The sequence below is a fragment of the Chrysemys picta genome, chromosome 7 (assembly GCF_011386835.1).
Source record: "Chrysemys picta bellii isolate R12L10 chromosome 7, ASM1138683v2, whole genome shotgun sequence".
NCBI classification, from domain to species: domain Eukaryota; kingdom Metazoa; phylum Chordata; order Testudines; family Emydidae; genus Chrysemys; species Chrysemys picta.
Window position 1 is genome coordinate 25,388,239 of NC_088797.1, and position 26,247 is coordinate 25,414,485.

A 26,247-nucleotide genomic window follows, 5' to 3' on the forward strand; every position below is an offset into this window, starting at 1 on the left:
TATAGTTAAGAAATTAACCCTGCAATTCTTCTTTTTTGCTCTATAGGGAAAAATGAAAAGCATATATGACCATATGGGTGTGAAAACAATGGAATCAACAGTTAAAAGTGCACTAGATCCAACACCAAAGCATGAGTGCCACGTTTCAAAGAATGCTAATAAAGTAAATTCCTTGTTGGCTTATAGAGCGTATGAGCTTACTCAGGTAGGAGAGAAGCTTCATTTATTATATTGTATATTTGTATCTATGAAAAGAGAGCATGGCGTAGTAGTGTTATAGATTTTAACACTTCAGACAGGGAGTCAGATGTGGATTACCTGATACCTTGACTGTACAAGTAAGATATTTGCCTGTTCTAAAATCTTACATATACCTCAACATAGTTTTCAGGGGGGAGGGATAGCTCAGTGGTTTGAGCATTGGCCTGCTAAACCCAGGGTTGTGAGCTCAGTCCTTGAGGGGACCACTTAGGGATCTGGGGTAAAATCAGTACTTGGTCCTGCTAGTGAAGGCAGGGGGCTGGACTTGATGACCTTTCAGGGTCTCTTCCAGTTCTATGCAATAGGTATATCTCCATATATTATTTTTTTTTCATTCTGTTGTAATGAAAACATTGTAAGTGGTCCTGTATCCCTTTGCTAAGTTCACAATAAGTTTCTCCCTCTCTCTAAAATATTATCTTTGCATATGTGTCCGTGTGGATTCCACTGCAGGTGAGCACACACCTCACATGTATAAGAACAGAGTGGCTTTTTTTAAAATAGTGTCTGGATCAGTGTACATACTCTGTCTCCTCATACTCCTGTAGGAGGGCATGCCCACCTCCCTCCCTCAGTTTCCTCTTACCACCCATGGCAGTGAGACGGAATTTGATGAGTGTCTGACCCCACTGCTGCTTGTTAGCTCAGGCTAAAACTTTTCAAAGTCTTCTGCTACTTCTCATTTTCCTATATTTTGACCTCCAAGGACTGATTCAAACTCTCTACTGGTGAGACCAGCCCACCCTCTGACTTCAAGTCTTATCCATCCTGTGATGGATTAATCCCCCTGAACGATAGACACAGGAGGTGTCTTCCCCCCCTTCTTTTTTAGGAGGGGTGGGGTGAGGATCTTACATTTCATATGCTTGTCATTCTCTGCTAGAGTGAACTTCAGCTTCCTGATTTACGTTTTCTTGAACAGCCCACAAAGGTCTCCTCAGACTGCTAAAAGACAAACTTCAGAGTCCTGCTTGATAAGTCAGTGCTGCACTGAACAGACAAGTGATGACAAAGACCATTGTGGAGAAGACTGCACCAAGAAAAGGCCTGGCGTTGACATGGCTCTGACGCCCTTGCACTAAAGCAGACCTCAACATCAACATTGAAGCTGGTACCAGGATCCCAGGTCTTGAAGTCTGGCACTGAGAGGAGCTGCTGTGACTCCAGATGGAGCTCAGCATCCTCCCATAAAAATGGAGAAGCCTGTGACACTGTGGACTCTGCCAGCCTTGGTTCTGACAATGCACTCCTTGGTGTGGACCATTATTGGTGCCCAGCCTCTTATTAGCACTGATACAGACTTAATACTTGTGTGTCTGTGCCACCCCTAAAAGAGGTTTACTCTTCACTATCACTGGGGCATATATGCTCCCTGTCTTTGAGCAGCGAACCATCTCCTCCGAGCTCTGTGAATACTACTAAGAGCCCTCCTGGCTTTTCCCCTGCAGGGCTCACTCCCTGCTGGCTTGACTCATTCAGTGCCAATCTTGACAACACCAAGCGACTCAGCTGTACTTCAGTGGCATGCTGCTCTGGCCCTATTGCAGGTGCTATGACCCATCATTTGGACATTGCGAAACCAGTCTATGATGCCATTGAGGAAGAGATCTCTCTCCGCACCAGCATCCCTGCCCAGACCACCAATGCCTGAATATCAGGCAGGGCCATATCCAGAAGTAGAGCAACTCCTGCACCATGTCACTGCCAAAGGATCTCTCATCTTCATGTGTTGAAGTAATAGCCTTGGCGTCAGTACTGGCAACTGATGACTTTAAAATGTTCTAGGAGTTACTTGTGGGGATTACTGGGACTCTAGAGACTGAGATGTCTGTCATATCGGTGAAATCCCACAAGCTGTTTGACATCCTGTCAACTGGTCCAGCCAGGAAAACCCTCCCATTAGCGATGGGCTGCTTGACCTAGCCAAAGCACTGTGGCAAACACCAGCCACAGTAATGCCAACTGTGAAACAGGTCAAGATACACCAGATTACCTTCCACCCTCTATCGGATTTAAATAATTCTATACTCACCCCAACCCAGACTCCTTAGTCATTTTAGTCTTACAAGAGGAAAGAAAGGAAAAGGACCCCAAATCACTCCTCCATCCTCCCCCTCCCCCCCCCCCCAAGGTCATATCCTTCAGCTTAGCTGCAGCTGCATCTGACTAGTTGCCAGGCCCTACTGGTCAAGTATGGACAGGGTGACACCCTCATTTGTGAAGCCCCCTCGTGAAAGCAGAGAGGAGCTTAAGGACTTAAGTGGGGAAAACCAGCTGGTGGCCAAGATCATTTTTTCAGGTCGTGATGGAGGCCTCTGACACTCTGCACATGGTCACTGTGGTTGCTGTGGATGTAGCCAGAGTGTCATGGCTCCAGGCATCAGCCATGCTGAGAGGTGCAGGCCACAATTGAGGACTTATCCTTTGAAGTCTCGGAGCTGTTTAGTGAGTAAGTGCTCTGCACCCACTGAAGTATTCAAAAGCTCTCGTGTTTTCTGGGGATTTACACCTCTGTTTCATACCTCCTTGGCCCATGCTGTATACCAACTTTACCATCCACTTGGCCCGTAGGAAGTGCCTGAGATTCACTGTGGGGCTCAACCATTATGAATACAGGTTGTGTCCTTTGGACTCTCCATAGCATCTTAGGATGGAACGCTCCCTTTGCCCCGTGTTGTAGCCAGGTCAGGAGAACCTGTCTCTACATCAGTTTCCAGGCAGCTCTAGTGCCCCTTTAATCTCTACCTATCGCTCTGTTGAAGGGGAAGGCCTCAGAGACTTCTAAAGGCCCCAAGAAGAAAAACTTACTTGTCTTATAAGGACTCTGCTCCAGAATGATTTAAGTCTTCCTCTAAGTCCACTGTCTCCGAATCATCAACTTCTTGGTCCAGTTCCATGGAGGCTGCAGGTTCCTCAGTAATACTCAGGGCTGGAAAACCAAGAAGCTCCTCCAAAAGCAAACACTGTTCTGAGAGCCACAATACTGACTAGGCATAACAGGGACAGCAAGGAGAGGCATTCCTCAACCACTGGTACTGCCCTTGATGGATCCATTAGTACCATATAGATTGAAGCATATACCTCGGCACCCCATCGGAACATTCTAAACCCTCACTACAATCTACTTCCAACGAGACCATCACGTCATTACCGACGTCCTATTTGGTACTGCAAGAATTTTGGTATTCGAAGGACTTAACTGTAGTGGAGAAACTACAGTCTCTGTTAATCATGGGCACAGTGGGTCCCTTGGTACTGAGACTAGTTCAGTCTCTAACTGGATGTCCATTTATTACCTACATGATTCATCACGATTTTTATTTGTGGCTCCTCCACTGCTCTATAAGGAAGAGGATGAAGGGGGACTTTCATTCCATCTATTCAGCCTCTTCAGTCTTGGTACAGGGTCTCCTACTCACCCTCACAGGAACTCTTTCTCTGCAGGCCACAGAAATAGGGAGGAATCTAGGACAAGACATGACAAGCAGTGGAAGAAACACTGGATGCCACCCTGTTTTCCAGTATGGAACACCTTCTAATCCCCCACCCCCCATGGTCACGCTGGGATCCCTGGGCTGCTTACAGACAGCAGTTTCTAGGGCTCTGAGCCTAGGGTGCTGGGATAAGGGGGAGATAATCTGTCTACTACCTCAGAGCATTTCCTCAGTGGGGGAGACAGTTGAGGAACAAGAAGCTAGAGTGGTTTGAGGAGTAGCCTCCTCATCTGCTATCTCCTCGTCTTTAGCTGATGAAGCTATAATGCCCCTCCACCATCTATGGCTGATGACTTTTTAAGCAATTCGAAGACCTCATCAGGTGCATGGCAGACTCATTCAGATGACATTCGCAGAGGTCAAGGAGTCACCCAGTAACTTTTGTTGTATCTTCCAACTGACAAAAATGACCTTCCGATCAGTGAGGCGCTATTGGATCCCCCGAGGACGGTTTGGCAGACTCCAGCAACAGAGCCACCAACTTGCAAAAGGTCTGATAAAGGACTCTGAAGTTTTTGTTTTTCATCCCTCTCTTAATTCGCTGGTAGTGGAGGCAGTAAATGACTAGGGAAAACCACATCATGCCAAGGTGACCCCATGTGACAAGAACCAGAAGCGTCTCAATCTTTTTGAGCAGAAGTCTTATTTATTGGCGACGCTCTGATTTCAAATCATAAATTACCAGGCCAATCACATGAACTACACAAAGTGTAAGCATTTATTGAGAACCACCCTCTGGAACAAAGAGTAGTTTTAAGCTGTCAGTGCTGAAGGACAATCATTAGCCCAGACATCTCTCCGAGTGGATGCTGTAGACACTGTGGCCCGTTCCATCTTTCTGATAGCAGTCATCATGGGCTTCAGCAGTTCGGTTTCCCAAGGGAGGTCAAAAGTATGGTGAAGAACTTTTTCCCTTAGGTGGGCTTAAGTTGTTTTCAGAGAACACAGATAAGTCCCTCCATACTCTGAAAGACTCCAGAGCCAGTCTGCAGTTGCTGGGAATTTATACCCCTGCAATCAAAAAAAAAAAAAAAAAAAAAAAAGAGCTTAGTAGTAGATCACATACTGCATGGAGATCCCACCAGATACATTTCTCCAGGTTCTAGAGACCCACAGAACCACCAAGAAAGAAGCTCAGGTTCCAGAGGAAGAGAACCATAAACTATCTGGTTTAAGTACACAACTAGCTTCATCATCAAAGCACTAGTTTTGATCGGCTGGTTGAGGGTGTGAAGCCTCCTCACTCTAGCTTGCCAGCTACAACAGTTTGCCTGTCTGCCTCCCTCCCCTCATTTGGAAGCCAGCTCTCCCATTTCTAACATGCATGGGACTGGATTACCACAGACAAATGGGTTTTGGAGATGGTTACGTTGGGCTGTGCCATCCATTTCACATCCCCATTCCTCTTCAGGGATCCCTTTCATGAGCTCCTACTAAGAAAGGAGATAAAATTCCTCCTTTGCTAGGAGCAGTTGTCTGTCCTGGCTCTACATGAGGAACGGTTTCTATTAATGAGTTAATTACTCATACCAAAGAGAAATGGAGGAAGGAGACTGGTATTTTAGATCTAAGATTCCTAAACAAATTTGTGAAGTCCCAAAAATTCAGACTGGTGACTCCGGCAGTGATCATTCTTAAATTCAGGGGACTGGTTTTCAGCCTACAAGACACATTTCCAAATTGTAGTACACCATGCTTACATTTTTGTGAAAGGCCAGAAGCACTTTAGATACCATGCGATTCTTTTCAGTCTCAACTCCAAGAGTTGTCACAAAGGTTCTAGTGGTGATGACTGCTCACCTTTGTCTAGTGGCAGCTGTGGTATTCCCATGAACAGCCAGCTGTTTAGATAAGGGTTGGTCTTACGGGGAAGTGCTGTCAGCCACCCACAGGGCCCTATCGCTATTCCTGCAGTTAGGCCTTCAGCTCAATGTCAAAGTCTATGTTGACCCCTGAGTGGAAAATACAGTACATAAGGGACATCTTTAGATTTTGCTGACTGCCAGGACCTATCTTCCTGTGCACAGATTCCTAACTTTATCCAACGTTGTCAAGAGCAATCAAGTGAACCCTGAAACCTCAGTAGGATTCTGTTTACAGCTTCCGTGTCACATGGCAGCTTGTACCTTCATCATGCAATGTTACATCTTTGCGGCTTTCAGGGTGGCTCAGGATAGACTACTCAGAGACAGCTTTGATTTTTAAACAAATTTCTTTTCCATAACCGGTGAAAGATTCCCTAGACTGGTGGCAGAATCACAACAATGTCAGGACAGACGTTTCTTCAGCCAGTACTGTTGGTCGCCATACTATGGGATGTGTTGCTACTCAGATGGTGTGCATCTGTGTCCATATAGTCCCGGGGACATAGTTACGTCAGGAGACCAGTCTCCACGTCAACCTGGAGGAACTACAGGCAGTCAGAAATGCCTGTCTCCACTTTCTACCTCCTAGGGAAGTCTATCAAAATCTTGATGGACAATGATGTTTGCATGTTTCATATTAACCTATGGAGTAGAGGGAGATATGTCTGTGTGCTGAAGTAATAAAGTTATGGAATTGGTGTATAGCCTATTGTATTCACATTTCAACAGTGCACCTTCCTGGAATACAAAACATCACGGCCCATGTTCTCAGCAGGGGCCTCTTCCAGGACTCTGAAAGAGAGCTAGACCGCTGATCCTAGACCACTGAATGTGTGGCACTGTCTGGAAGTTGCTTTCTTTGCCTCTTCCACAAATAGGAAGTGTTGTCTGTTCTGTTTGGGGAAGGTGGCTTTCAGCCTTCAGCAGATGCCTTTCTCCCCCTTTAGACAAAGGGGCCTGTAATTACATATTTTTCTCAACATTTTGGATTCTAAAGGTGAAGAACAAGATCAGGCAGGACAAATGATAGTTATCCCAATAGTCTTTATGTGGCCAAAATAAGCATTGTATAAAACATTGTCTCCTTGTTCAGTAATCTATTAAAACAGGTAATCTTCCATGCTTTGCTTATCTTAAGATGTGAATTGCATCCCAACCTAAAAATTCTCCAGCTCAAGGCCTGGTTCTTCAATGGTTCGCTGGTAGAGGTATAGCAAGTGTTAAACAGCAGGAAGAAATTTTAAGCATGATTCTTACCTTCAGAAGTGAAAAATATTTTTTGCGATTGGTGTGAATATCGGCAAATTGCACTTGAATTTTCCTGACTTGCATTTATCCTGAATTACCTGCTGTAGCTGAAGAAAACAGATTTATAAGGTAGCCCAGTTAAGCTTCATCGGGCGACAGTATCAGCCTTCCATTCTCCAGTGTAAGGGTTCTCTGTAGTCTCTTGCCTCACAACTGTAAGGCTTATTAAAGCAGTGGTTCTCAAACTAGGGCCACCACTTGTTCAGAGAGAGCCCCTGGCAGGCCAGGCTGGTTTGTTTACCTGCCACGTCCGCAGGTTCGGCTGATCGTGGCTCCCACTGGCCGTGGTTCGCCGCTCCAGGCCAATGGGGGCTGCAGGAAGGGCAGCCAGCACCTCCCTCGGCCTGCGCCATTTCCTGCAGCCCCCATTGGCCTGGAGCAGCGAACTGCAGCCAGTGGGAGCCACGGTCGGCCGAACCTGCGGACGTGGCAGGTAAACAAACAAGCCCGGCCTGCCAGGGGCTCTCTCTGAACAAGTGGCGGCCCTAGTTTTGAGAGCCACTGTATTACAGGACTGGGGAACCTCTTCCCTCAAGTAAAAGACCTTGCTCCGGTCTAGGATCTTAATCTAGTTCTCAGGTCTCCCAGGACCTCCTTTGAACCTATAGTGACCTGCTTAATATACCTATCCATAAAGACAGCCTTTTTAATAGCTATTATATTGGCTTGAAGAACTGGGGAAATTTGATGCCTTCATAGTGGATCCTCCCTTTACAGTATTTTCAAGGACAGTTTCCCTATTTCCACATCCCAAATTCCTTCCTAAGGTATTATCGGAGTTTCATCTGAACCAAACCATACATTTTACACAAACCCTTTACCACCCCCTAAACTCTGGTCAGGAAGCTTTTTTCCATATCTCTGATGCAGGGTCGTCTCCAGGCACCGGCTGAGCAAGCTGGTGCTTGGGGTGGCAGATTGTTGTAGGTGGCATTCTGCCCAATCCTAGGGCGGCACGGCAGGAGGCGGCGCAGCGGGAGGGGCCGTGTGGCAGTGCCCCTGCTGTAGGCCTTGCCGTCCCCTTCTCTCCCCCTCTTCCCCTCCCTCCCCCCCCCCCCCCCCCCCGTCAGTCCCCCTGCGCTCCAGCTGCGCCGCAGGTTTTGGTTTTGGTTTTTGTGTGGGTGGTTTTTTTTTTTTTGCCCCTGCTCTGATGTCCAGAAGAGCACTGGCACTTTTTATCTCAATAGGACCAAACTGTTTCATAAGTCTTCTCAACCATTTTGTCTCCATTGCCAACAGATGTAAAGGCTCCACTGTTTCTACCCAGAGACTATCCAGGTGGATTTTGGGATCTATTATCATGTGCTATGAGGTTGCTAATGTCCAGCCTCCTGCTAGGGTTCTGTCCCACTCCACTAGGTGTCAGTCAACATCTATGACTTTCCTGAAAGATGTTCCAATACTTGAAATCTGTAGGTCTGGTGTGTGGTCTTCAATACATGCTTTCTTCAAACACTGTGCCTCTTGGTCCATGCCTCTAGAACTGATGTGGCAGTGGGCAGTGTAGTTCTGTCTTCTGTACTAGACTCTTATCCGAAGCACTCTCCTCCTGGGGATACTGCTCAGTTACCTGAATTGGAGCACCATTAGGACGCTACTCAAAGAAGGAAACTTAACCCTGTGCAGTGACTGTAATTCTTCAATATGTGTGTGCCCCAATAGGTGTTCCACTACCTGTCCTCCTTCCTCTCTGCTTTGGCGTTTTCTTCGTGGGACTTTGCAGTAGAGAAGGAACTAAGGGGTGGTTCACCCACACAGCCCTATGTAGCCTAGGTGTGGGGCACAAAGATGCATAGGGCAGATACATAGATTAAACAAGCACTGCTACTGAAATCGCTAATTGAAGGCACATGGGTATTTGAGCACCCATAGGGGGAACACATCTTGAACTACAGTTATTGCACAGGATGAGTAACCTTTCCTGACTTGTGTAGCATTACGTAGGAACTCTGTGGCAGAAGAAGGGATAGAATCCAATTCTCTGGCCAGTAGTCAACTCCCTTAAACACAATACTTTTTCTTCTTGTAGTGCCTTGCTTCATTCAGTACACACCTTCAAACTTCTGCAACAAAGGAAGCTGGGGTCCTGCAGATAAGTCTCCTGTAGTACACAACTTTGGTTGATCCTTACAGCTGGTCCATCCTGTGCACTGAATAAAACTTTGTGCCTGTAGGAAAAATAGTATATAATGATCTAATTAAAGAGTGACAATAGATATGTCTAAGGTGGCTGAATTAAGGTTGCATAGGAAACGTTTGAGTGCTTGACTTTGAAACCTTAATATTCTGTTTAATGTAGGTGGTTTTTAATGTATAATATAATTTGGATTGCAAAATGTGTGTGAATTTGCATTTTTCTCTGTACTCTATACACTAGGCTTTATAGAAAATATTTCTTCCAGTTAGTAAAATTAGCTTATGCTTTTTAAAATCTAATCTACTGTGCTGTTCATTTTTGGCATAATTTAATACTTCAAAAGCATTTATTTCTGGATTATTTAAAACTGTTTTGGCTAATAATAAAAATACAGGATTTCTGAGGGATGGCTGTGAAACTAGTGGCACATTTTCTAAAAACTGGAAACCATTCGTCAGCTCTTGGTAAACTTGCAAAATACAAATTGAACATATTTCTAATTTAGTTAACATTTGTGCTTTTGCTTCTTTTATTAGTACTACTTTTATGAATATGGCTTTGATGAAATAAGACGAAGACCAAGACATGTGTGTCCATATGCTGTTGTTTCATTTGCTTATAAGGATGAAATGGTACAAGTACCAAAGTTTTTGCCCCCATCAAGGTAAGGTAGGATGCAGGTTTATAGAGAATGTCAGTGTTGAACTTGAAGAGACTTGTAATCCCTAACATACTCAGTTTAGCATTACTATCACCGAACAGTGGTGATGTGTGCATATTTAATACTGGGGAAATTGAGGGCTTGCTGTTCAGAGCCTTCAAGCCTACTATGAGAGGCTGTGAGTATTGTTTTTTGTGCAGCACAGTGACCTGTGCAGAACATAGTTTTGTTGCTTTTCTTCCCCTCCTCAAAACCATGCTGCCCAACCAGAGGGATGTTTATTTTCTGTAAAAACTCCTTCTAAATTTTACAAAATATTAAAATCCATTTTGAAATCTAGTCTTTGTATAAAAAGAAATTTAAAAGTAGTTTTATGTATTCTGTCCGACAGCAAGCCCCGCACCAATGTTTGTGGTCTTACAATAATATGTTCTTCCACTTTTGTAATAATAAAAAATCTTGTCTGAAAGAGCAACACAAACAGGGAAAACCTCCTATTATACAGAGGAAATAGACTATAGACAAAATGTGTACAAAGTAAACTGAAAAATGGATCCCTTTCAATTATAGTAAACTTTTGTGGCTTTTGAAACAGAAGTAGGCTTAAAGTATCTGACCAGCTTCAGTAGTGGTGTCCCTTTTAAAGTACTGTATGTCTATTTGTGCAAATTACTTGAGAATTTGGTAATTCTGTGGAGACAGAAGGCAGAAAGATTGAATTATCATTCCCAGCAAAGGCATTTCTGGACTTCTGCCAAAGTTTGAAATTGCCACCCACAACTTAAAGGATTCACATAGGACGTGGTTTTCAGATGCTTCCCCAACCTGGTACGGAGAAAGGGTTTCAGATCCCACTCTGGCATGGAATGTCCACCTTCTCACTTGGTTGAATGCTCCTCCAAACCTCTATCAGAAGTACAGTGGTCTTCCTTTGTGGTTAGAATTGTTGTGAAGAGCATCCAACTTCTCTACTGCTCCTAGGGTGACCAGACAGCAAATGTGAAAAATCAGGATTGGGGGGCGGGGGTAATAGGAGCCTATATAAGAAAAAGACCCAAAAATCGAGACTGACCCTATACATTCGGGACATCTGGTCACCCTAACTGCTCTTGAAATATAATGGCTACTAAACTATTCTCCTCACACTAGTCTAACTGCAACTTCTGTATTGCTTTTAACTGTATCTGAAGCTGCCCTGACAGATATGGTTAAAACAGTACCTCCCTAGTGTGGATGCAGTTGTACTGTTATAAAAGGTGCTTAATTGGGATAACTTATTCATATAAGTTACACACTGAAGCTATACTGGTATAACAGCATACACTCTAGGGGTTGTTTGTACTGTTTTAACTATATTGGCATAGAAATTGATACGGATAAAGCAGTACAAACCCTGTTTGTAAGCAAAATCCTTGCTCATTTGCTCTCCCTCACTCCCCCCCCCCCCCCCATGGATATGTGTGTTGACCCAGACAAACTGATAACATAGGATCAGAGGATACATGATTGCAGTGTTGCTGTCCTGTTAGACTTGCCAACTAATAAAACATCCTAAATCTGAAGGGGGTGTGGGTGTTGTGGGGGTGGGGCAGGGTTAATTGTATATTGAGAGAAGCTTCTGTTTAAATTTTGTCTTGTTTTATATTTTGTTAGGTCAAACAGCTTTAATACAGACAGAATCACAGGTAAGGATCAGTTGTACTAGAACTCTTGCATTTATAATAAATGCATGGAATACTTTGTCACTTTACCTGTGCTTTATTTTGATAACGTGTTTTGGGTCACTGTAGTTAGAGAGAATAAAGAGTAGGTATTACCTTTGGTGTAATTGATCTCTAAGGGTAAAAAACAAACAGATCAGTGTTGATGACATTATGGTGTGGCCAGTTGGAACCCAAGGGGTAGTTTTTCCTATCTCATATTACACTTGAGGCTCAAAATAGTAATATAAGAAAACATGCTGCCTTCCTGCATATTTTGCAGAATTGTATCAAAACTGCAAGAAAAACTGAAAAAATCACTAACCATACCTGTGGTGGGATTGTGTTGTCTGAGGCAACTTTCCTGCTTTTATTAGCTGAAGTTCTTTGACAGTTGATACAAAAAGTTCTTTTGTCATACTAATGAAATACAGCCTCCTGACTTCCATAACTAGCAATTGATTTTTCTATGCCACTTGACAAAGCACATTTGTTTTACAGTATCTTTAAAATATATGTAAATAGACAGTTAAGAGCTACAATATTCTAATACTGCAGTGACCATTCAGTGGCATCTCAGTTACAGTAGCATTCCAGTTTTAATTTTAAAAAAATGTAGCCCTCTATGGTTTTAGAAAGAAACTTTTTGGTATGTGATTTGGAGCAGTGCTGCTTTCTGGAGTTTGTAGAGAACAGGAAACAGCTTTGAAGTCTGAACAGTCCCAAGATATTTCTATGGGGAATCCGCTCTGATGCCTAATAATGAAGTATGTGTCACTGTAGCTAGTAGTTTCTCTGCTATCCATTTCAGCAAAAATATCTAGGAGTGAAAATGGAGAAGGGTGGAGAAGATCTAGTAGGTTTGTGAAGTACTGTGTGTATCCCTTGGCACTCCATCCCTCTATCCTCAATGCAATAGACAGCTTTAACAAAGTCAGAGTTTAACTGTTGATTGGAGTCAAGTCTATGTGGCTAAATATCCTTTTTCACCTACGAATGAGGGAAATCCTCCCTAAACCCCAATAGTTACAGCTTTCTACAATGCCCAGAAAAGACGCATCTTCTCTTTCACTAGGGAACAACTGGAACAATATCCAGGGATTTCTCCTTGCTGTTCAGCCCGAGTGACAACTTCTTTTATTTCTCTGCTACTTCTGTGCAGACTTCACGCTCTCCTATCTTTGCCTTTTTCTCTTCAGTTTTGTCCACACTGATGGGTTTTTTTGTTTTTTGTTGGTGGTGGTGTTTTTGCTGCAGCTCCACTAGTGGAAGCACTGTGTAGACAGGACAAAGCTAACGTTTTCCATCATATTGTCTAGATCTAGTCTAAGAAAGTAAGACGACATGGTAGTAAAAATTGCCTGTGCTCTTTTTTTCATTGCCGCCAGCAGTAGAAAATGTCCCAAAACTTAGGCAGGCTGCCTCTACACTTGTCCCTCTCTCGCTTCAGTCTCTTACTAGTGTATCTTCACTTGAGACAACTGCTTTACTTTATTTTTTTTTCTTCCCCCACTCTTCTGTTAGATAAGACTAACTACACCTTATGGAGAGGTCAGCTTTTGAATAAAGGGAAGCTTTTATGCCATGCTGCTTTGAAATCTGCAACACGTCCTTTCCTTCCATGTAAACTGTAAGTATTGATTTGAAAACAAAGTTGAAAAATATTCTTAAAAACCATCTTTAGCAGAATCTGGTGAATTCTGCCCAGTTTATGTTAATTTTTAAAATTTAATCTAAATTTATTAGGTAACATTTTGAAGTTACTTAGGAACAAAAGTCCAACTTGTGTTTCTAAGTTACTTAAGCACTCTGGAAAATATTGTCAATTGACACATGCATTTGATTTAAACAAACGTGTTTGGTTTTTTTTTTTTTTTTTTAAATGGGACAACAGGCTTTTCTGTGCAATTCCCGTTCCACTGGTAGAAAACTTCCCTGAATCCTGTTAATTTCAAGGAATTAGTTTTTCAAATGAGTATTTAAAAACAAAACCAAACACCCTTCAATTTTTATTTAATTCATGAGACTAGGATCGTGGGGTAAAGAGAAGCTGATTTTTCATTTTCTCTTTGATTTCAGTCCTGAAAAGCTTAACGTTGAAACTGTTATGAGCCTTGATTCACTAAAGAAGAAAATTGCACCAGCATTGTTCTATAAAGAAACTTATCTAGGGGCAAAAGAAGGTAAACACTTGTCTTTTTGAACTAAAAATAACATCTGGGTATAAACCTGAATTTTTAAGACTTTTTTTTTTTTTTTTCTTCCCCTCTTAATTAGTGTGCAAGAGTGGAATGTACTGTAGTCTTTATGAGATTGTGGAAAAGACAAGGTCTGGAAGTAACTTGGAAGGCTTACTTCAAAAACTGGAGAAAGAGAAATTAGTAAGTAGAACATGTTTGACTCTTTGTTTAAAAAGAAAAAAAATTCTGTAATATTTCAAGAAAATGGAGAGAATCTCTGCTTGCTGGCAACACATCACAGACATAAGAAGATTGTTTTTCGGTGCCAGTGATGCATTGGAACTTGTTACCATTAACAAATGACTCTCCTAATCTTTTTTGGTGCATACTAGATATACTTTTTTTTGCTTGAAAACACAGGTTCTTGTTAAACCACTTGGGGACAGAGGCTATCTCTTCCTTCTTTCTCCTTGGCAAATGACATCGCCATATGGTATGTAATTTTTTAAAATACTTAATGGTCTTTTGAAATATAACTGTATTCCTCTTAACAAATTACATAATTCTATTACTCTTTTTTTGTAGAGCACCAAACTGGAAGGTCCCGCATTCTACAGGCATTGTTTCTATTTCAGGAACCTAGAGGTATAGTGACTTCAAGTAAGTCCATTGACTTCTGATTGCCTTCTTTGGTTAGATATAGTTAACATGCGGTTGAGGTGCTCATCTACATAGCTTAGTTTTAGGTCAGGGTTGCTGTTCGTAATGCATGAGCATGAAAGAACATGGATTGATTTAGATATCGGTGATGGCAGGGCTAGCACTAAAATAAGCCTTTTTACTCTTTTGTTACTTAGTACAATAGTTCAGTTTTTTCTGTTCTCTTTTATGAAAGGGAGCAATATTTATTTCCACTAAGTTCCAGTAGAACTAGCTATCCATCTGTCCTTGAAGACTACCTTTTATTAAGATGTATCATTACAGCTACACACTTAAATTATCTATTAGTTTGGACCCATAAAACATAAAGGACAAAATATAGCTGTAGGGCACTATGTAACACCATTAATTTGGTTACTTGAAGTTATGCACTGGGGGACAAATCATGTTCTCAATTCAATAATTGAGCAAAGAAAATGTTCAGTGAGAGAAGCCTAGGATAATCAGTTATCACTAATACCACTAAAAGGAACTGAACTTAGTAGAACTTTAATAGATACATCTGGAACGTAACTTAAAAAAATCCACCATTCAGAGCTGAAACTTTTCTGCTTCTAGTATTACTTATTGAAGCATGTACTCTTCACAACTTGCTTTGAAATAGTCCACACATTAACGTAGTAAAATCCAGCCTTTCCCTTGCTTTTTACTTTAACAAATGAATTAATAACCAAATATCATGGTTCAGCTCAAGCCAGGGTTCCTACCTCACCCTACCCCTCAGATGCCTTCACATTCTAGAGTAGTCCATGAATGACTTCCTTATAACTTTCAGTCAGGAAAATACCATAGCCAAACACAGTGGGTTCACAGACGTACACTACCAGCCTGCTGCACTAAGGGGTATAGTTAGTTCCCCACTACCATATAAACTTTTTCATTGTTATTCCAATTCATTTTATATTGCCTCCAAAAACATACATGTGGGTCAAAATAACTACTAAAAATGTACCCTTAAATAAAAAGTGGTATTTCATAACCCGACATAAGAATGGCCATACTGGGTCAGACCAATGGTCTATCTAGCTCCGTATCCTGTCTTCTGGCCAATGCCAGATGCTTCAAAGGAATAAACAGGACAATTACCAAGTGATCCATCCCCTATCGTTCAGTCCTGCATTTGGCAGTCAAGAGGCTCAGGGACACCCATGTCATGGGGTTGCATCCCTGACCATGGTGGTAAATAGCCATTGATGGACCTATCCTCTGTGAACTTGTATAGTTATTTTTTGAACCCAGTTACAGTTTTGGCCTTCACAACATCCCTTTGCAGTGAGTTCCATAGTCAACCTATATGTTGTGTGAAGAAGTACTCTTCCCCCCCCCCCCCTTTTTTTTTTTTTTTTTTTTAAACGTGTTGCTTATTAATGACCTGTAGTTCTTGTGTTATGTGAATGGGTAAATAATGCTTTTTATTTACTTTTTTCTACACCATTCATGATTTTTATAGACTTCTATCATATCCCCCTTAGTCGACTCTTTTTTGTTTTTTGTCGTTCCCCCCGCCCCCTCCGCCCCCTAAGCTGAACAGTCCCAGTTTTTTAAAACTCTCCTTGTATGGAAGCAGTTCTATATCCTTAATAATTTTTGTTGCCCTTCTTTATACCTTCATTTCTGATACCTTTTATTGAGATATGGGCGGGGGCAGAACTGCATACAGTATTCCAGGTGTGGGCCTACCATGGATTTCTATAGTGGCATTGTTATTTACTGTCTTATCTATCCCTTTCCTAATGGTTCCCAACATTGTTAGCTCTTTTGACTGCCGCTTACACGTTGAGTGGATGTTTTCAGGGAACTATCCACAGTTACTCCAAGATCTTTCTTGAGTTGTAAAGCTAATTTAGACCTCCTCATTTTGCATGTGTAGCTGGGATTGTTTTCTGATGCGCATTACTTTGCATTTCTCAACATTAAATTTCATCTGTCATTTTGTTGCCCAGCCACCCAGTTTAGTGAGTTCCCTTTGTAACTTTTAGCAGTCTGCTTTGAACTTGCATATCTTGAGAAATTTTGTATCCTTTGCAAACTTTGCCACCTCGCTGTTCCACCTTTTTCCAGATCATTTTATGAATATGTTGAACAACACAGATCCCCGTACAGATCTTTGGGGAACCTGCTGTTTACCCTCTCTCCATTCTGAAAATGGACCATTTATTCCTACCTTTTTGTTTCCTGTCTTTTAACCAGTTACTGATCCATGAGAGGATCTTCCTCTTATCCCATGACTGTTTAACTTGGTGAGGGGACATTCTCAAAGTATTTTTGAAATTTTAAGTACACTATATCCACTGGATTACCCTTGTCCACATGTTTGTTGATTCCCCTCAAAGAATTCTAATAAATTGGTGAAGCAGATTTTCCCTTCACAAAAGCAGTGTTGTCTCTTCCCCAATAAATTATGTTAATCTATGCGTCTAATTCTGTACTTTACTATAGTTTCAACCAATTTGCCTAGTACTGAAGTTACCCTTACCAGTCTATAATGCCAGTATCCCTTCTGGAGGCTTTTTTTTTTAAAAATGGTGTCACATTAGCTATCCTCCACTCATCTGGTACAGCTGACTGTAAGTGATAAATACCACAGCTAGTAGTTCTGCAATTTCATGTCTGAATTCCTTCAGAACTCTTGAGTAAATACCATCTGGTCCTAGTGATTTATTACTGCTTAATAAGGGGGAAAATTTTATCCACATTAAAACTTTTAGTCTCTCTGACTTTTCCTCTTTCCCCAGGACCCATCACTTATTAATATTTATATTGTACTAGCCCATAAAGGTACCAGCTGGGGACCAAAGGTCCATTGGGCTAGGCACTGTGCATGTGTATGATAGTCTCTTCCTCAAATAGAGCATAAATACAATAAATGTTGAGACACAACAGGTAGATATTGCCCTCCCTTCTACCTTTTTTGTAACAGTGAGCCTACTGTAATTGAAGTAATAAGCAATGATTGCTGCACACCACGCAACAGACAAAGCTATAGTAGAGATGGATTAGCTCCAAAAAGCATTAGAATATTTTTCAATAAGTGAATTGCAGACAATTTTTCAGAATAATATAACTCTTTAAAACCTGGAATTTTTCATTTCTTTCCGGGGGGGAATGTACCTGTCAGGGCTCTATACAGAAACCTAAGGAAGATCAGATCTTTTTACAGAGGTTAGGTGGGGTTGAAAATTAAACTGACAATGAAGAGCTTCACCCTGTGATGGGTGACTTCATCAATTCCATGATAATGGACTAAAACTTAGAAAGGGCTGGATTTCAAACTGAGCTAGGGAATGTTTGAATCCAGGGTTTAAATTTTGTACCCTGGATCTCTACTCTCATGCCTTGATTTTTGTCGTCTTTGACTTGTCAAAGAGTTTGACCTGGTAGGTGAAGTCTCCAATTTCTGTTTCTAATTGAGAAATCTTAATTAGGACTGGTCTTAACTGATGATTTGGCAACTTTTATTCTCAAAAAGGAACTTGGAAGCTGTAAGAGTATGAGATATTCCTCAGTCTTGGGTGAAGTGATTCATCCGTGGCAGACAGGCTGAAAGAAGTTAGTATAGCAGGTGCTGGCATCTGAACTGTGTGCCATGTACTGTGAAAAAGCTCACTTCTTCCCCCCCCCCCCCCCCCCCTTTCATTTGTGTCCTGGCTACTTTGAACATTTCTGAGACTTAGTTTTGGGTTTGGTTTGTTCTCAAATTGACCTTATGGATTTTAACTTCCAAGAATTGGGGCATTGCTTGAATACTTGGAGAATGGAGGAAGGCCTTCATTGCCATGGTGATGAGAACAGTATAAACGTGTACATAGAAAGGCGACAAGTGGTGATAAAGGCCTTTAGTCTGATCATGTTAATCATCTTTTTTATTTTCAGGAGTGAAAAATAGGGGAGGTGGGAGGGAAGTCTTCACTACAGAAAGATAGCAAATAGGATGATCTACTCATGTTCAATAAATGTCTCTAGTTTTGTGTGTGTGTGTGTGTGTGTAAGTAGATTACCTCAGGAAAAATCATCAAGCTAAAGACTGGATTTAGATAATATTGCCATAGCTATAATTGTCACAGATAGTCACCAGAAAAATTGAAAGTGTAATAGTTTAGCAGTCATATATTTTTGTCACAGCTTTCTTAATTACTTGTTTTAATCATGGGCTCTCTTTCCTTCCATCGCAGCACAAAAAAATGTTCCCTTCACAGCACAGAAAAGTTCAGCTACATCAGTACTGCAGGAAAACCATGAGATTATGCCAAAGCTCATGAAGTTCATTCAGTCACTACACTTCGCTTTAATTCAGTCTCGTAAAGACACTACTGCAGACTTCAATACTGTTGTGGAAAAGCATATAAATGAATATTTGAAGCGAAGCATTAGTGGGTCTAGCAAATATAGGGAATTTGTATTATACCCTTATGAATCACGGCTGGATGACAGAAAATTTCTATATCCTGCTCCAAAAAACAAATCCCATATTGACAGCTGCTTGCGTAATTACATCTTTGGTGCTGAAGCCTATCAACTGCCTGTTTCTAAAGCAAAAGAATTAATGGAGGGAAATCAGAAAGTTCAGCAGTTCAGTCCCATTTCAGATTATGAAGCCCCAGAAGAAGAAACTGACTTCGCAAATGCAAAAACTGGGAAAAGAAATGGTTCTAAATGTGATGGTGCTGCTGCCAAGCAAAAACCCCCTCATCCTGGGGACTATGATCCTGATAGACTCAAAGAGCTGATTAATTTAATTCAATGCAAGAAAAAAAATGTAGGTGGAGAATCTGATACAGAAGACACTAGAAACAAAAGTGGACTGAAACGAAGACTACACAGTCACTCTGAAAATCTGCGGAAGCACTTAAAAATGAGTGAATCTTCAGAAAATAGTTGCCAGTATGAAGGTAAGAAAAGTAATTCATCTAGAACTCACTTTTTAAATAGTAAAATTATATTGAAAACTTGAAATGGAAGTGCTTTAAGCCTTTAGTGCTTAAGACCATTGGAATAACTTCATTGTTGCTTAGTGCTGTTGTTTTTTATGCACAGTTCCTTCATTCATAAATGATTAGTGTGAAAGATTCATAAATAAAGGGGTGATTGTCATTGGACACCTTTATAAATATATATGACCTGACTCTCTCTAGCAGCCATGAGCACAAGCAACTGCCATTGACTTCCACAGATGCTGCTGATGTTCTGCAGCTCTAGAAATAAGACCAGTGACCTCTTAGGCCAGGTCTACACTACGTGAATAACGTAGCTGAAGTTCGAAGTACCTTAGTTCGAACTTACCTTGGTCCACACTCGGCAGGCAGGCTCCCCCGTCGACTCCGCGGTACTCCTCTCGCCGAGCTGGAGTACCGCAGTCGACGGCGAGCACTTCCGGGTTCGACTTATCGCGTCCAGACTAGACGCGATAAGTCGAACCCAGAAGTTCGATCACTCGCCGCCGAACTACCGGGTAAGCGTAGCCAAGGCCTTAGAGAGTTTGCTTATAAAAGGATATATTTTGGAGGCTGTAGATATCCACACATTCTGTGCATTTAGAGTCTTTATAAAGCTTTTTGATATCCTAATATTTTCTGTAGAATTTTAAATAATTGTCTATCTCTTTATGGTTCCAGCGTGGTCGTGGTATTTCCCTGAATGTGCAGACAAACTGAAACAGTAGCTTAGAGAGGCAAGCACTGCCGTCATTCCTCTTGATGTTTAAAACACTGAAGCTCAATATAACTGACACCAGCACTGTTAGCTATTTAATTTATCTTGGCAGAAGCTTAACTAATGCACTTATACAGTGTTGCTGAATGTTGCATTCCTTGAAAGAATGTTAACCAGAAATAAGCTTGCAATTAATTATCACATTCATGGGTTCTGTTTTTATTGTTGTCCCCACACACCTAAAACAAATGACCATAGGGCACTTTTCTCTTCACCTTTTACCTTGTTGGCACAAGATAATAGATCACAGGTTTGCTAAAAAGGCTTTGATTCCTGGAGAGGGCTGCAATGTCTAATTTTTACTTTTAAAGCACCTCTTGGCCTGCTTGGCACACATGCACTTTCTACAGCAATTGAAGTTCCTGGTGTTGCCAGCAGTAGCTCACTTTTTTTCCTCTCCTCCATCCCCTTTTTCTCTCCAATCCTTGGAGAGGACAAGGATGGCATTAGTTCCCTTCAGTCCCTGATCTGTGGATAGTCTGCCTCCTGGCTTGCTATGGGAATCATAAGGATGTAAATTTGAAGCCACAGGAGTTGGACTCCTGCAGTGCTGCTAATGGGATTTATGGAGCCTTTCCTTCTCTTTGAGATCAGTGTAAAATATAGGATTAGGGCCAAATAGAAATGCAAATAAAACACAATCCCACAACATCCTTTTTGGCTAAATGTTGTGTGTGGTGTTTTTTTTTTTTTTTTTTTTTTTAACTTTCTCCTGCTTGGGTTGCATTTTCTATGCTTTCTCTAGGCCCAAAAGTGAGGTTTTTGTTTTGAAAACCTTTTGATTTAAAAATAATTTAAACTAGGTTTTGTACAGGTTAGTTTTGAGCTCTAAAGACCAGAGAAGTTTGGTTATTGGTGCCAAATTGTGTCTAATTGGTGCCAAATTGTGTCTAATTGGTGCCAAATTGTGTCTAATTGGTATAGACATGCCTTAATTTATGAACTCCAGAAAAAACATTTTCTAATATCTGCAAGTGCAGCACTGGTAAAATAGCTAAAGTGTCAGATATTTGAAGTAGTTTAACATTTTTTGGTTTACTTCTTTATTTTAAAATAAATGAATAAATAAAAGTCAACTAACACCCCATAATTTGGGGGTATGGGAACTGGAGCAAGGAATAAATGGAATAAGATTACTAATTCCTTGCGTTTTGCCTGTGTCAATAGGGACAGTAATTTTATATCATTAAATAAACTTGTAAAATTGTGCCTGGGCTATTAAGTTGTTATGATGATCTACTCATCTTCTTTTAATGTAATAATGGGGTTAGGGAGGGAGAACTAATTTCTTTGCTCACTTTCCCTCCCAGCAAGTGAGCAAGTTAGTATTTTGCAAGGTTGCCATAAAATATATAGGATATGTAATGTTGCCAAGTTAACCTTAAGAGAACTGTAACTTCTTTATTTTCTGATGTTATTACAGTAATATTAATTAATGCAACATTAATCCTTTTTTCTGTTGTGTAAAATAAAATGGCATTGTGCAAAGTGGTCTGAAATAGGGCTGATCAGATCTGGGGGTAGACTCCCAGCCCTAGGAAATTGCTGCCCCCTCTCTTCCCTTATTCACCCAGATTAGTCCAGATTTTCTCTGCATGTGAACTATGGGAATTTACTCTGGAGCCTGGGAGGACGGCTTAGAAAGATGACTTGATATTGAATGGCTTTTTTTCCCCTCCCATTCCCTTTCCCTCTAAAGGAGGAAGAACTTCAGAATCGCCACAGTCTGTTTTCTCAATAATTACCGGTCTCGGGGGACATGATACTGACTTGAGACAACAAGATGTATCGGACCCTGCAGTTACAGACACACATGGTCTCATTAAGTTGCTCTTAGAAACACTAGCTAGTGCAGGACACTTGGATTCATCATTGGCACGGTCTGTAAACCAAGCTTTAGGATTGGACACTGATGAAATAGAGGATTTAAGGCTAAAACACGAATACGAATCCATTCCAGCACAGGATAAGGAAGAACATGTGCTTCCTAATATTGCACAAGCTGAAAATGTAAACTTTAAGGATCCACATAGCCCAGTGATGTTGGAAACTGAAGCAACATGCTTAGCCTATCCTACTGATGTTGACTTAAGGCTTTCTGCTAGTGAAGTAGGCATTGACCACACGCTGCGTTTAAAAGTAAGTATCTTCAAGGGAAAAATCCAGTATTGCTAGGATGCTGATTAAGTGTACAGTGTTTACAGTTGTGAGAATTTCTTAATCATTTAGTTCCTATAAATTGCATGCAAGACTTCTGTTCTTAGGCATTTGTTTCTCCACATCTTGGAGCTTTTATATTTCCCAGGAACCATACTGAAAAGTCATGTTTTCTGTACACCAACTTTTTTTTGGATACGTGCTCTCGACTATTAGGCCCATTCCTTTCCTTTCAAAAAAATAACTAAAGAGAACCTTTGAGACTAGGGGTATATCTCATCTTCAGTCTGTTCTGTCCTAGTTTTTCATTGTGCTTGTGGGGGAGCTCCAATAATATGGTTGCTGTTCCTTTGCTTACGCAGGTAGTTGCCTGTTACCAAAAGACACCAGTCTATAATTTTGTCTTTTTCACCCCAGGTTGGAACCCGCCATCACTAACAGTCCATCTTTCTACCTCTTGCAGGGATCAGACATTTTTATTCAGCCTCTTAGATGATTCATGGTGGTGTGGCTTCTCTGTGGAGTATCAGGGGTTATATTTTATGGGAGCAGGCATAGTAATGATTATATAATGGGCCCTGTGTGCCCCTCCTGCTTAGTCACCTCTTTTTATCTCCAGAGAATGGAGAGATCCACTGTGGTCAACCTTCTATTACCATCCCCTTGGGATGGCATTGGATCCTGCTGGGATGAGGCCTGCTACATTTGGAAGCACAGTAAGGAGAGGCTGGGGGCCCAAGTTCCTAGATCCAGCTGGGAAGGGTATTGTACAGTCCTTAAACGCTGCCTTCCAAAAAGGATCTTTCTTCTCCCTGTTTACTCCTGCAGTCAGTTTTCTGTGGGCAGGTTAATGTGCTCCCCAGTCAGATGTGTCCAGTTCTAGTGTCCACAATTCAATAAGAAGGTTCATAAATTGAAGAGGGTTCAGAGAAGAGCCATGAGAATGATTAAAGGATTAGAAAACATGCCTTATAATGATAGACTCAAGGAGCTCAGTCTGTTTATTTTAACAAAGAGAACATGAAAGGTTGACTTGGTTAGTCTATAAGTACCTATATGGGGAATAAATACTTGATAATGGACTCTTCAGTCTAGCAGAGACAGGTATAACACTAGCCAATGGCTAGAAGTTGAAGTTGGACACATTCAAACTGGAAATAAGATGTTCCTGAAGTCTTATCTGCATCTCCATAGTTGAGAAATTCAGGATCTGCGGCCAGATCTATACTATATAAATTTACATTGGGGTAACTACATCAGGGGTGTTAGCAACACAATTATACCGACCAGGCCCCTGGTACAGACAGCATTGTGTCAGTGGGAGGGCTTCTCCTGTCAACATAGTTGCCGCCTCTCGTGGAGGTGAATTAACTATGCTGATGGGAGAAGCTCTCCTGTTGGCATAGTGGCATCTTCTCTAAAACGCTGCTCCACTTCAAGGGTAGACCTTCCCTCAGACTCCTCATCTGTCTTAAATTCTGACCCCTGGAAATAGCAGTCCACTTCCTATTCAGTTATTGCTAGAGCATGGATTCTCAAACTGTGGGTTGGGACCCCTCAGGGAGTCATGAGGTTATTACATGAGGGGGTCGCGAGCTGTCAGCCTCCACCCCAAATCCCGCTTTGCCTCCTGCATTTATAATGGGGTTTAAAAATATATATATATAAAAAAATAAATAAAAGGCTTACTATGTGAAAGGGGTCACCAGTACAAAAGTTTGAGAACCACTTTGCTAGAGGCATTCAAGTATATATTAAGGAAGCATGTATAGTGGATGGACTTCCATGTCTTATTGGGATTAAGCATGACATTTTTCAAAACAGTTCAGCGTTGGCCTGACTCTGCCCCCATTGAAGTCCGTGTGGGGAAAAACTGCCATTGATTTTCAGTGGGGCAGTTAGGCCAGTGCTAAGCTCTTGAAAATCTCACCCTAGAACTCTCTCCCAAAATATGACCACCTGGGCCTACAGAGAATCTGAGCAGCCTGTAAGTGGCCCATACATACTTCCCTAGACCATTATTGTATGAAAGTTGGAGTTTCCTCTCAGTACAGCTTTTGATTGTAGGGTCTTGAGAGTTCCAGTCCAAGGATCTTCTAGTTAAGTTTCCCAGATAAATTCTCCCATGGTCTAGGGGTAATCAGGTATTACCCAGCTCCTAGATTATTGGAGCTCCCTGAGCAGAAAAAGGAATTTTGGTCCTATTTGTAAAAAACACTTATGTAAGCAGTTCTGACAATCGGAATCCGTTTGCAATGGTGTTGTAGCTGTGTGGGTCCCAGGATATAAGAGACATGTGGGTGAGGTAGTAAGTTCTACTAGACCAACTTCAGTTGGTGGAAGAGACGATAAGCTTTCAAGCTTCACAGAGCTCATCTTCAGGTCTGCAAAAGGAAACCAGAGTGTCACAGTTAAATGCAAGGTGGGAAACATTGTTAAGCATAAGGGGTTAAAGCTGTGCAAGAAACTACTTAATTTTAAGTAGGCAGTTAACATCTCTGAAGCTGTAGGACAAAGGAAGGTTAGTGGGTTACAAATTTCTATAATGAGCCCAAAAATAGTCTCTGTGGAGGCCATGATTTTTAGGCGATGTCTACACTAGCAACTGAACGACACAATTTTTTTTGTCTTTCAGAAGTATTTAAAAAAAAAAAAAAACCACACACACACACACACACACACACACACACACACAACCCGAAAGACAAAAGTTTTGCAGACAACAAGCGCTGGAAAGTTTTGCACAGCTAACACTGCTCATTGGGGGTGGAGGTTTTTTATCAGCAGGAGAGCCGACAAACAGCGGCTACACTTCACGTCTAGCAGAGTTATGAATTTAAGTTTGCAGGCTTGTCTTTTGAAGGTGTTGTGCAGAGGCTCATTAAGAGTGAACCCCACACAACATGCCTTTCCAGATTCATTTGTCCTATGCATATGCCTATCACAACATGTGGTGTATCTCATTCAGTACAGCAAATGCTGCTCCAATGACAACTGTGTTGGTGAAACCAGATAATCACTACTCTCTTGAATGAATTCACCCAGCTTGTCCCAATCTGGAATCTAGCTAGGAATCGTACAGATTCTATAAATTGGAGTTAAATTCTGAAAGTCATCAGCTAGTTGAGAGAGGTGTGTCTCTCCTGCCTTGGTTGTCAGCTGACTGAAGCTACCTCCTTAAGTAAAGGAAGAGAGCAATCCACTTATAGATGGTTCACAATGCTTGAAACGTGGGGGGAGGTGGGAGAGACCATCTAGCAAATGTGCCTAAAATGGCATTCTGAATTACTATGGAGAAAGACACTGTTTTTGTCACTTCAGAACCTTTGCTGATGTTCTGTCATCAAGGATAGAAATACTTACGGTGAAATATTTCTGCCTGTGTTCAGATTTGATTAACTTAAAGGCAAAAATTCCATTAGATTGGTGATCTTATCTACATTCCTACTATTGTTGAGATGGCAAAGGTTAATACTTGTGTTAAGGATGCATCATAGTCTTGAACTGAGGGGTTGTGGTTGTTTTTTTAGGAACCAAGTACTGGAAGTGTTAGTAGCTTTGATGACTACAGCCCGTGTCCTAGCACTCCTATTGAACATGCTTATCGCAGACAACATTCTAGTTCAAATAATATAGGCGAGGTTGGAATACATTGGAAGCTGATTCCAATTACAGGTAAGACACATTACTAACTCTTATGCTGCCCTAAAATACAAAAATGTAAAAGAACCAGTTTTCTAAAGGTCTCATCTTTCATAGATCCCACTCTTGGGTCACATTGTATGTAGAGTTTTGGTTTTAATATTTGATTATTACAGAAATAGGCTGAACTATAAGACCCCAGGGATCAGATTTTGCTGTGTTTATACCCATGAAACATCCTATTCTCTTTATTGGGCATTGTTAGCTGTAACAGAGTCCAGATTTTAACCTCTTGGATGTGATGAATAAATAGGAATAGCTTTGGCAATATACTGATGTATAGCGTAGCTGTCTAGAATTGTGGTCTTCATATTCAGTCATTTGCTTGAATTTGTATCTCACAAGATGTATCA

General features: G+C 41.4%; 2 protein-coding genes across 14 annotated transcripts in view; one reads left to right on the forward strand and one right to left on the reverse strand.

Annotated features, from left to right (window-relative positions):
- Positions 1-26,247, forward strand: part of TASOR (transcription activation suppressor) — a 58,569-nt gene that overhangs the window by 15,940 nt on the left and 16,382 nt on the right. For all 13 annotated transcript variants that reach the window (XM_008174737.4, XM_065550992.1, XM_042842295.2 and 10 more), the window contains exons 6-16: positions 47-205; positions 9,602-9,729; positions 11,380-11,411; positions 12,951-13,056; positions 13,506-13,609; positions 13,704-13,807; positions 14,027-14,099; positions 14,192-14,266; positions 18,499-19,215; positions 21,735-22,174; positions 25,723-25,867. In XM_008174737.4, coding sequence (XP_008172959.2) covers positions 47-205; positions 9,602-9,729; positions 11,380-11,411; positions 12,951-13,056; positions 13,506-13,609; positions 13,704-13,807; positions 14,027-14,099; positions 14,192-14,266; positions 18,499-19,215; positions 21,735-22,174; positions 25,723-25,867 — 2,083 coding nt within the window. The remainder of the gene's footprint in view (positions 1-46; positions 206-9,601; positions 9,730-11,379; positions 11,412-12,950; positions 13,057-13,505; positions 13,610-13,703; positions 13,808-14,026; positions 14,100-14,191; positions 14,267-18,498; positions 19,216-21,734; positions 22,175-25,722; positions 25,868-26,247) is intronic.
- Positions 24,440-26,247, reverse strand: part of CCDC66 (coiled-coil domain containing 66) — a 65,408-nt gene continuing 63,600 nt past the window's right edge. The window contains exon 20 of the mRNA XM_065550994.1: positions 24,440-24,576. The gene's annotated coding sequence lies outside the window, so the exon portion shown is untranslated. The remainder of the gene's footprint in view (positions 24,577-26,247) is intronic.